The sequence below is a fragment of the Pelodiscus sinensis genome, chromosome 1, assembly GCF_052426305.1.
Source record: "Pelodiscus sinensis isolate ZL-2025 chromosome 1, ASM5242630v1, whole genome shotgun sequence".
NCBI classification, from domain to species: domain Eukaryota; kingdom Metazoa; phylum Chordata; order Testudines; family Trionychidae; genus Pelodiscus; species Pelodiscus sinensis.
The window spans coordinates 26,672,423-26,685,078 of record NC_143052.1 but is presented as its reverse complement, the minus strand read 5'-3'; the positions used below and the strand labels follow the sequence as shown (position 1 = coordinate 26,685,078).

General features: G+C 40.2%; 1 protein-coding gene across 2 annotated transcripts in view; it reads right to left on the bottom strand.

Annotated features, from left to right (window-relative positions):
• Positions 1–12,656, bottom strand: part of LHFPL3 (LHFPL tetraspan subfamily member 3) — a 409,589-nt gene that overhangs the window by 125,160 nt on the left and 271,773 nt on the right. For both annotated transcript variants that reach the window (XM_075926941.2, XM_075926935.2), the window contains exon 2: positions 2,017–2,253. In XM_075926941.2, the coding sequence (XP_075783056.1) occupies positions 2,017–2,253 (237 nt within the window). The remainder of the gene's footprint in view (positions 1–2,016; positions 2,254–12,656) is intronic.

The window sequence follows — 12,656 nt, the reverse complement described above, 5'->3', positions numbered from 1 at the left end:
GCGTTATGCTTCTACTGGCTTCCGAGAGGTGGGCTGTGTCTACATTGGCGCGATCTTGCACCAAAGCAACTGCTCTTGCGCAAAAACATGCTGCCTGTCTACACTGGCGGGGAGTTCTTGCGCAAGAATACTGATGTTCTAAAGTGTGAAATCAATGCTTCTTGCACTATAACTATGATGCTCCCACTCAGGAATAAGCCCTCTTGCATAACTGTTCTTGCGCAAGAGGCCAGTGTAGACAGGCAACATGAATTTCTTGCACAAGAAAGCCCGATAGTTAAAATGGCCATCAGAGCTTTCTTGCGCAAAGGCACATCTCTTGCACAAAGGCACATGCCAGTGTAGACGCTCTGTTGCGCAAATACTTTAACGCAAGAACTCTTGCGTTAAAGAGTATTTGCGCAAGATCATGCCAATGTAGCCATAGCGGTGGAGAATGCTTATTATCATTATCAACAGCAACCTAGCAGTATGTCACATTCCTAAATTACTGCATTAACATTCCATTATTAATTTACCCCAAAGCCATGTGAGGTGGCTTAGAAACTAGTCCAAGGCAAGACAGTAAGTGGAATCAGAATATGGGTTAGAGCTTTGCTGCTGTGGCTTGGCGCCCTGTTGTTCAATCACTAGAGCATGGTGCCTTAGTACACAGGCCAGCAGTTCTCAAACTTTGGCACCCTCCTGAGAACTCCCATTTTGATTTAAATATTTTGTGGCCCCCAAGCCTACCCACTGAGCACCAGGACCTATCCCCACTCCACCCTATCCCCCAATGTCCCACTTTTTCCACTCCTCCCCCAAATGTGCTCTGCCCCTGCTCCTCTTCCATGCTTCCAGATCTCCTGCATGTAGTTGAACAGCTGTTCTGTGATGTGCAGGAGACACTGGGAGGGAAGTAGAGGAGTTGAGGGAGAGAGTGAGGGAGATAAGGAGGGGGAGGAGCTTGTCAGCAGGGCTGGCAGACTCCCTGGAGTACTCTTGCAGACCCCAGTTTGAAAAACACTGACATAGGTCATCCTGAGGTAGTCAATTATTTGTCAAGGTCCAAATTTCTTGGTTAATGTGTAGTCAAGGTCCAGACTTCAGAGAAAATAATAGTAAAGAATAATAAATAACAATAATGATAATAAGTACATTAAAACATTTTGCAGTCGTGAATAGGGCCTCCAGTCTGCCCATTAACTACTCAGTGGGGCTGACTGACTTGCTGGGCCCTTTGGCAAGGTATGGAGGGACAATTCCATGCTCCTGGAAGGTGTGGGGCCTCAGGTAGAAGGGGACAGGACTGGGGTAGCTGCAGCCCTCAATGATGCCTGAAGCATGCTATGCCACTCTTCTCCCCCAGCCCTCACAGTCACTTGGAGCATGCTATGCAGCACTCTGATGGCAATTCAAAGGGCCTGGAATTCTGGCTGTCACTCCTGTGGTAGTGGCGGTGGAGACTGGGAACCCAGGCTCTTTGGAAACACTTGGCCCAGGGCAACTGCCCTGTTTATCTACCCTGTCAGTGGGCCTGTAATTACCCCTGGGCTATCCCATTACATAGTTCATTACTAGTCTGACAAGCCATCCATTCTCTTTGTATCTTTCTATTACACAGTAACATGGTATACCACCGATATTCACATTACAATGCAAAATCTTAAAGGAATCAAAATAAGAACAAATCTAGAGAGCTGTATGGACAAAGATGGAGATGGTAAAGTTTAAATGATAATGAAACAGAAAACAAGTGAGGAAACTAAAGGGCAAATATGAAAAAAACCCAACCCATTTTATCTACTCCTTCCAGAATGTTAAGTACAAATCAGGAAAGTTCTTTAACAGAACAGAAATTATTGTAACTTAAGAAGTTCTTTGATCTGGGATTTAAAATAATATTAAACCTCCCCATCAAAATACAAAATAAGAGAGTGTGCTATTTTTTGCTAAAAAGAAAAGAGAGATAATTGTTTTTTAAGTATTTGCCCTTGAGGCAGCCCAGAGTAATATCATTCCCAGAGGCAATCCTACCTTTGTTTTCCAACTTGAGCTCTTCTGCTAGCAAGCTGTCTTGTCTGTTGCCAAGCACAAATGCCAGAAATGAGAGGATCAGAGCATCCAAGATTCCAATAATAGCCAGGATATATGCCCAGCGGACTGAACAAGCCCCAAGTGTGTACTTGTCTGTCTTTTCACCACACATCCGTTTTACCTCATCTGAATCCCAGCCATCAGGAAAAATCATGCAGCCCAGGATGAGACAGGCAGCTTGAGAAAAACAAAAAAACAAAACCAGGGAGATTAATGGATGATGTAACCAAATTTTCATTTTTTGCATGTCTACATACACTATTATTAAAACGTGACCTTTTTATCCAGAACTTCAAAATAGGTTACATAAAAAACAAATGTCACACAATTATGAAATCTAGCTGAATATTAAATGTAAGAAAGTTAGACATACCGCCAACATGAAACCCACTACACAAAAGAAACAAATTGAAGTCCTGTCCCTTAATCCCCCAGCTAATATTGTGGTTTTAAAAGCTCCTTTTGCCTATTGTTAAGAACATTTTTCTCTTCTTTGTTGTTGCATGAAAGACTCATAAAAAACAAAAGGACAAAACTGATTTACTAGCTGATTATGAACGGAATACAATGAAACTGAATATGCATGAAGTGCTGCCAAATACCCAAAGTAAACAAATGGAAAAAAACTGAGAAAAAAAATCCATAAATAATAGGATTCTCAGCTGTACACAGTGTAATTGTAGCCCTATTGGTCCCAGGATATTAGAGACACAAGGAGAGTGAGGTGGTATCTTTTATTGGACACTCAGCTATTGTTGGTGAGAGAGAGACAAGCAGTCCAGCCACACAGAGCGCTTCTTCAGGTCTGGGAATAGTACTCCCTGTATTACAGCAAAGTCCAAGGTGGAACACACTGTTTAGCATAGTTAGCACATATCATAAGGGACTATTCAAGGTAGACAATCCCATTATGACAAAAAGAGAGAGTTAGGGAGGTGTGAATTGTTGTAATAAGCCATAAATCCAGTGACTCTGCACAGTCCATGATTTTTAGTGTCTAGCAAAGTTATAAATTTAAGCTCTCAGGCTTGTTGTTTGAAAGTGTTGTGCAGGTTTCCTTCGACGATGAGGATCAGACATAAAGTCATGGTTTTGTGAAAAGCGCCGCCCATAGGCAACATGGGATTTTTGACTTTTATCATGTTTCAGTGTGAGTTCATTCATGGGTGTAATGATTGTCTGGCTTCCCTCAATTGGTTGGATGAGAAAACAGCATGAAGACAAATTCCCAAACCTTACTAATATGAGTACATATGGAGTCCCCCCATTATGTTCTTACTTCAGTAAGTCTACAATATTGATTAGGAAAGCAGGTACTTGATATCACATGGGATATTAAAAGATAAACCATTGGACTGTCATTCTAAGGACTGATTTTCCACTCTGTCTTATACCAATAGTTTCAAAGGCATTACACTGATGTCTGACTGGAGTAGTGCAATGAAAATTCAGGTCCACCATCTATGCAGTAAAGACGTGTCATTTTTAATGATTCTGCCTTGACATTCACCTGAGTGGGGGAGGAGTGGTGTTTGGCTTAGGGAACTGCACAATTAGGTACTGAAGTTACATTTCATATCAAGGCAACATGCTCGAATTGTAAGTGGGATCCAGTTCTGGAACTCTTGCTCACACAGATAATTTCACTGAAGCTAACTGGGCTCTTTGTGTAAGTGGTACTCAGTGTAAAAGTTGTGGAGTGAGGCTCATCATGACTAAGAGAATATAACGGATATTGATTTTTTTTTAAAAAAGCAATGCAAAAATAAGAAATATCTAAAGATAAAAGTTGTGTTAAATTAGTTCATTTATTACAGGTTGAGCCTCTCTAGACCGGCACTCTCTAGTATGACATCGTAGTCTGGCATGATTTTAGTTAGCTGGATGTCCACTTATCATGGGTGTGGACAAGTTTCCCATGGTCTCATAAAATTTGTTTACAGCCTCTAGTCCTGGCTCTGAGTGTACTGTGCTGTTATTCAGCCCTAATTTACCCCTAAATGTCTTCTAAAAGCCCAGTAAGCAGTGAAAGCGTTAGTAATGGTCCTAGACCTTCCGTGGTTCAGCAAAGTCTCTGGTTTGGCATTGATCAGGTCCTGAGGGTGCTGGACTAGAGAGGTTCAACCTGTAGTATATACTATCTAAATGATCCATTTTAGTGTCTCTGTTCTGGTTTTTCTAGGTTGGAGCCATATCTTATGTCCAGTGTAAACCTCTGTCTCTTCAATCTGATTGTATGAAATAAAAATACATTGAAAGATGCTGGAAACAATAAGGTCTTTGTACGTGTTTGATAAATAAAACTTGTTTGTATCTAAGGCATTTTACATATTCTTAGTGAAGAGCTCATTTGTATGAAAATATATCTTCCTGTAATACTTTCTAGGACAATTAGACCCACAGTGATTTGCTGAGTACATGCTAGTTGAATAAATTAAAATGCCTTTTGACTACCTTAATTTATTTACTCAATTTTCTCATATCATCAAAGAATTAAAAGACAAATTGTACAATGTTTGTCTTGCTTGAACCAGTTATTTATATTTAAAAAAAAATACGTCTCACCTCAACACCTGTATGTGTGATAGGCTTCACTGAAATACACTAAATTCTCATAGTTCCTTTGAACTAGCCACCATGAAAAGTCAACATTTACCTGCAGTAGTTAGAACTGAAATAACTGTACATGAATATTTGCTACAGATCTGCAATTACTGCACACAAAGTACACTTACATATTGCATGCAGAAATCACCACCAAAATTACATTTGTCAACATTAGAAACAGGGATTTAAGTGCTGTATAGCAACAACTGGAAAATATTGAAATTTGATTTTTTTAATGTATGCCAGCCACATCAGACATAGGACCTATGTGCTTTCTGGAAATTATTTAGACTTTGTACCTCTTTATCTAAGTTATTAGGAATACATGCCCTGAGCTCAGCAATACAATACAAAGTTTCCTTAATAAGATTCTCTTGTTTCCAATTAAGCTAGAAAATATAGCTTAAAATAAGCTCTTTTGGGTCTGTATTCTGCAAGCAGTTTTGCACATGTTTAACTTCACTATTAAAATCAGTGGGATTACTCGCAGTTGTAAAGTTCAGACGATGTGTAAGTTTTTGCAGGATAAAAACTTTAGTGTAAAACAAATGTGAATCTGATCCTAAAATTCCAGGAAGCAATTCAAGTGGAATTCCTCTTCTACTTCCCTGTACAGTTCAGGCAATTTCTACTGCATGAGAGAGTAGGTTTTGATTTTCAAAGATATTTGGGCATCTACTACCAGGCTCCTGAATACATTTAAGGATTGAGGCTGTAATTGTCATTTTCAGATGCAGGAATCATGTCACAACTTTAGAGGCTGACATAAATAAAATAACTTAGCCTCAAGTCAGTATTTCCTAAGGAAAACTTCTTGTAATTAATTCTTATAAAGATATAGGCAAGTTTAATACCATAATTCAGGTAACTTTTCATTTATCAGCTGCAATAATATATAATCTTCAAAGACAGAAAAAACTGATATAAAATCCACCTGAAGCTTCTTTTTTATAGTGCTAGAATATTTTACATTTTAATCCTGCCAAAGCGGATTAGGAAATATTTTCCGTAAGGAAACAGCTTTTGGATTCATAGATATCTTTTAAAATAGAAGCCATTTTTTAAAAAAAGATAAATTATGTTGCAATTATAATTGAACTATAAAGAAATCACTTGCAAATAGAGATGCAAAGCTTGATTATGAAGGTTGGATTTTGTCTAAAATTTTCCATTGATTTCAATGGAAGCACAAACTGAATAAAGTATGCTATAATTTCATAATTTGCAATTTTGGATAAGATCAAGTGTATATACAAGAACTCCACATGATTGAGTAGAAATTCTCAATTTACAATTCCATAATTTAGGGGCAAAACGCCATAAGCTTTCAGTGACTGAAGGTCTCTATTGAATGAACCATCAATTTCTACAGAATTTGGGCTCCATCAACAAAAAAAAGTTAGATTTTTGTTTTTCTAATTCCAAATGCAAAATGAATGTAGCCTATTAGCAGTCTTCCTGAGTCTGCAGATAGCTTATTCTAGTGTTTCTGCTGCTTATCATATATTCCACAGCGTCAGCAGAGTGATATTGACAAGGAGCTAGGTAGTCTTACTGCCACTACTTTGAACTTCAAGTGGAGCAGTGAAACTCACAAGAATCATGTCCATTTTAATTTGCTTTTGCTCAGGAGCAGCAGACAAAACAATGAATTTCACTAGTAATTCTTCCTCTATCTTTCACGTCAGACCTTAGGCTAACAGGCTTATCCCCTGCTAATACTAGTAGACGTCTGGTAAATCTTTTAAGCTCTGTAATAATTAATTAATTAATATAATTCAAATGTTCCAGATATATATTTTCTTAATAGCTTTCTCAAACAAATGTCTGCCAGGAGTTGTCAGGTGGTTATGTCAGTGAGTAACAAGGCAAATTACTGTAAGTGAGAAACAGGAGTCTAAAATTTCAGCTCCTGGAAATGGATGACATGAGGTATGGTACAGAAATGACATTTTCAGAGACTGGAAAAATAGACTGAGTTATTTATGGCATTGACTGACTTGCCACTCAGATCAATCAGATATTATCAGAGTCCCCTGTAGTACTGTACACAATCAGATTGAAATAGTGAGTGACTAAAAGTCGTGGTCAGATGTTTTCCTCAAATATAGGTGATACATTTTTATGAAAAAATGCAAGACACATAAGGCCAGGGAACCATTGTAGTAATTTTGTCTGATGTCCTGAGACTATTGGGTTCCCAATTAGTCTACTGTCAAAACACCTAGTCATGATTTTAAAATTTCCATTGATGGTGAATCCACTATCCACCCTGGTAATTGTTCCATCGGTTAATTACCCTCACTGTTAAAAAATGTACACCGCTGGAATTGGCTAGTTCCCACTCATTCAACAAGCAGGACTCTTCATCTTTTCCCGAACACCTGAACAATTTACTTGCATGTGAAATGAAATGGAAATGTACTGCTTGCTAAGAGAGAGAAAGAATGGAATACGAGCAAAAGCTGACACTGTTGTTCACTGTCCACTACTATACTCATAGGAGACTTCATGTCTCTAAAACCAGATGGATTCTTGGTTTTCAGGACTTGTCCTGTTATTTACAGGTGTTTTATAATGACAGTGAGTGAACTCCTCTATTGAAGTAAATAGGGGTATGTCTACACTACCACCCTAGTTCAAACTAGGGTGGTAGTGTAGACATACCCTAGGAGTTTTGCCATTGACTTCAATGGGGCCAGAATTTCATCAAGTGTATTGCTACACTAAGCATTCAAGTTAGGTCTGAGTTGAAGGAACCATAAGCTCTATGGAAAATATGGATGGGAAGTGAGTCCAGTGCCTGGATTTAAGGAGATTATAGCTGCAAAATCAGCCTTTTGGGGCCTGCATATCCTGTAGCCTTACATAATAATCAGTAGCTGCTTGGTGGGAGGAGGGTCCTGGGGAAGAAAGGAAAGGAGGAAGGAAAGAAATAATTAATTCTGCTCCCACAGATTGTTAGGGCATTAGATGATGCTAGAAGAAAGGAAAGGAGAGAAGATCCTTATACACATGCACAGGAGAAGAGAGTGACAACAAAAACACAGCAAGTAAAATTGTGGTCACAGTTGCACAACTAGGTTTTTATTTTCTGCAAGGCTCTCACACATTATGGTGTTGAACATGATATAAATATCTAATTAGATAGACAGACTGGAGGGGCAGGAGGTAATGGACAGGTTGAGAGAGGTAGGACTTTGAGCTGATGAGGTTAAAAATACTAAAGGAGATGGCCATGCCAACACAGAGTAGAATATATGGCTGGAGAGGTGGGGACTACAGGACATCAGTAAACAGGGATAAACACTATATTTTTCTACTTTGCCCTTTACATAAAGGTGTCCTACTTCTTCATTCTGAAAGATGGGCGTGGTGGAGGGCAGAGTGAAGGGCAGATGTGTACATACTCTTCCCTCTCAGTCCTTCTTGAGCCATGCCCAATTTAGCCCAGCCCCCCTCCTCAAACCACTAGCAGGTACTTTAGCCTTGCTTTACATTTTGAAAATCAGTCTGTCTCCATACACCCAACACAGAAAGCAAAGTTAAACACCTCAGTGAGGGGACATCTACATTGCATGACTATTTCGGGATACCAAAAATATTTTTCAAAATAACGGGCGCACTATTTTGGCATCCTGGTAAGCCTCATTCCCCGAGGGTTAAGGGATGTCTTGAAATAGCACGTCATTTTGAAATTTGGCGCTGTGTAGATATGCCAAATTTCAAATTAAACTATTTCTAAATAGATTCAAAATAAGACACAATTTGTGTAGTGCAAATTGTGTATCTTATTTCAAGTTTAGAGGGCTGTGTAGAGACACCCTGAATAGGGCAAGCAAGGAAGGCAGTGACCATCGTTTTCAATGTAAACACATAGAGTGTGTCTATACAGCATCCTAAACTTGAAAAAAGATATGCAATTCATGCTATGCAAATTTTATGCATATCTTATTTTGAATCTATTTCAAAATAGCTTAATTTGAAATTTGGCATGTCTACACAGTACCAAAACATCCCTTAACCCTCGTGGAATGAGGTTACCAGGATGCTGAAATAGCATGCTCGTTATTTTGAAAAATATTTCAAAATAACTGTCTGTGTGTGTAGATGCGGGGTAGCTATTTCGGGATACCTCTGGTATCCCGAAATAGCTGTGCAGTATGGACATACCCATGTAACTTGTACAGAAATTTTAATTTCAAAACACCATAGGGAGGGGAAAATCAAACACACAAAAGGGACTGATACAATGACAGCTGTAAAAGATTCTATAGTACGTGTCACTCTTTCAATTGTTCAGACCTTTAGGAGTCTGACAGTTTTACAGCCATCGACTACCTACATGCAGAAAATAAAGAGTCTAAATCCAGTTTTTAAAAGCCCACACACGACTGCACAGAAAGCAGGATATGGTACCTTATGGTGCTGATGTGCTCAAGATGAACTTTATTAAGAATAGAAACCTGCATTTCGTTCCCTCTATCAGTTATTCAAACTTTGTTAGTCATTGAAGAAATGGATGCCAGCAACATTGACAAACCAGTGAAAGAGAAGCTGTTGCAGTGCTAGGGCAGGACAGGAAAGAAAGGAAAGTTCAGGTTTGAGTGGGAAAATCATTTTATCACAGCAGGAGCTTATATTAAATCCAAATTGACTCCAATTTGGCAAAAGCCTCTAGCTGCATTCTTGGCACACTGTTTTACAAGCAGTAAATTAAAATAAATACATTCATGAAAAACATACAGGCCACACAACGCAGTTCCTTGCATTGTAGTCAACCTGCCCCCTCGCCTTTCTCACTTGGTTTGTCTACACTGCAATTGGGAGAGTGTGTTCCAGGATGGGTAGACAGACTCACGCTAGTAGTGTTCGAGCTAGCCTGCAAGAAAGAGTGATGTAGCAGGGGCAGTGGCTCAGGCTATAGATAGGTAAATACTTAGAAGTTCTGGGTGGGTTTTTACCCACGCAGCTGGCTTGACCATGCTATCTGCCCTTTTTAATGTGCTCGCTTTGCTTAAGCTAGCACTTGTCTGTCAACCCCAGCTGGGAGTACAAGCCCAACTCTGACTGGCAGTGCTTTCCTGGGCTGCCACAGAACTGTGACTGGAAATTAAAACCTGAAACCCCAGGAGTTTCCCCACCCTTGGAGACAACACAGGGTGGCACTAGGCTGCATGAAAAGGCCAGTAACAGCTAACTAAAGAAATGTCCCATACAGATTGTCTTTCAGGGAAACACTTGGTAAGAGAGATACACTGTGTTCACAGTTTCCCTAGAAGCATGATTTAAAGGACTATGACAATCAACATAATAACTACCTCATGGAATAAGGGGCAACTGACCATCTGAGACATGAAATGGCGATGGTCATTGTGTTCCATACCCCTACTAATGATCTCAGAATACCATTAACAGTTCAACCATGTGTTGTGTGATCAGCATTGTCATGCCAGGAAGCAAATATAAATAATAAAAACCAGTTGCAAGAAGAAAAGAGAGAGAAGGTTAAGTAGAAAGAGAGGGAAAAAATGTTCTTACTGGTGCTGTGACATTCCTCCTTGTCTTCTAGGCTCCCAGCCACTGCAGGTAGAGGGACCTGCCATGGTGCACTGCAAACGGAGGAGCAATGACACACATGCAGCTATAGACACATGGCAGAGAGGCGTTTGGTTTTGCTTTAGGTAGCTGGCCAGCAGCAGAAATCTGTCATGGAAATGGGTGGAGGGATTCAAGAGGTAGTTTGGTGGAGGGTGCAAACATGGTGAAAATCTTTCTCTGCAGTAGGCTTAGGATGGTGCCATTGTAAATACCACTGTCTCCAGTCAAGCAGGTAAGGGAGTTTCTGTCAGAATGTCACTCAACTCTAAATATGAGTCACTGTAAGTCTCCACAGTTTTGTTTTGACCAGATGACAAGTGAACACATTTCTGACCCTTAATCTGAGCACTAACACAATCATAAGTTGTACTCTTGTTATGACATTTAAGTACCCAGGCCTGCTTTCAATGATATACTCCCCATTGTTTCAGTGGAAGCAGGATTATGTCCCATAGGACAGATTTTCACAGAGTTATGGTTTATAGAAGAGCCAGCCTCTCAGGTTGCAGGCACAATTTTCACCTGCACTTTACATTCACAGAAATCAGCTGTGATCTGAAAGTGTTTCTGTAGAAACAATGTGTTTTGAGGAGGTGCAGAAGAAAGAGAGGGAAGATGCTCAGTGCATGAGGTGATGGAGTCTCTTCCAAGATCAGAAGCCAGTATGGAGAAAGGAAGAAGCAACTTTGTGATCAGCATTCTGGGAATTCTTTGTCTTTGCTTCTTTATTTTTCTTCTGTGAAAATTAGTACTTTGCTAGCAAACTGAAAAATATGCGCTAGACTAAAATGTGCTCCCTCTCTTGAGCACTGGTTAATTGCAAAGTGTTAAAACATCTTCAGAATTTGTCAGTTTCTTAAAGGCTTTTGGGAGTAATCTAGGGAGACCTGTGGTAGAGAGGAGTTTCTGTCTGCTGGAAATAGTACCAGGCTGCTACTCATAGAAAGAGCCAACTGCAACATGACTCACTTTTCCCCTTCCAAAACCAACAGCTTTCCCCTGGTCCCTCTCTCTCCCTGTTATCTGCTTCTCCTCTCTTGCTGCTGATGGGTCTCACAACTGCCTTTCTACCTGTGAGGTGGGAAGGAGGTGGAACTGACTTCAAAGTGCCTACATGCTGAGGACAAGGGCAGGGGCTGAGTGCAAGTCAGATGACAATCCAAAGCCATCAGCCTGCTGGGAGGAGGCAATTAGCATGGGGAAAAGGAGTTGAGCTAGCAAGATGGAAGGCCCTCATCTGAGAAATGGAGGAAGTGGGAGCAAAATGGGACAACGGTCTCTCACCTTTTACTTTGACATGCAAAGGTTTAATAAACATAATTACTAATAGTCACAGTCTTACTGTGATATATGAAGACTAATTACCTACTGTTCTATGCACTCTCACATAGACACATAGGGCAATAGATGATAAAGACATTGACTTCTGCATCATCCCTCATAATGCACCTGAGGCAAGTAAATGTCCTGATGGCTGCACAGCTTTCGGTTTCTGGTCTTTACTTATCTCTGTTATGGCTCTACCTGACCTTTTAACAGTTTTGTTCAGTGAAAGGCACGAGGAATGGGCAATAGGCCCTTGAGGTTGGAACTGTATCACTTCTTTGTTCAGGCTGACATTCAGCAGCGACACTTCACTGACTTTCAAGAACTGATGTCTTGCTGAATCCAGCTGCGGAAAAACTATCAGCAAGTCCATCTAACTGAGTTTTGTATAATGAGTTTTGTATAATGTTAGACTGAGTTTTGTATAATGTTAGACTGCCCTGGGGAAAGGGACCAATAATAGTGATTATGTCCTTCTCTGTCTCTTTTTCCTTTTTTCCATTTGAAGTTGAGACTTTCCTTTCCTTCTGGTGTCCCAAACCAAACAGATGCTGAGCACATTCAATTCTCACTGACTTTGATTAAGCCTCTTTAATGAACACAGGAGATATCTGTATGATTTTAGGAACATTCTATGGGCTGGGTGATTTCTTTTTCTGGTTAAAAGGTAACAAAAAGATTAAATCAGTCTTAGTTAGCTTTGGTCTGCAGGACCCCAAAGGCTATGGCTGTAGACATCCCCGATTGCTGGTGCTTGAATGGATAATAAATGACTCCACTTCCAGAAGTCTGCATCTCACCTGTTTGGGGAGACGCATCAACCAGATGAACCAAATTCCGGGGACCAGGATAAAGGGACTATGAAAAGCAAATAGTGCAGATAGGGGAGTCACTGACTGAGAGATGAAACTGAGATGCAGAGGCTGCAGGTGTGTGGTCTGCCTCACCTAGCCCCAGAGTTGTGGGTATGACTGAGACAAAGGGAGAACTATCATAAACTTGCAAGGAAGGGCTAAGGCTTGGGGATGATGGTTTTCTTTGTTGTG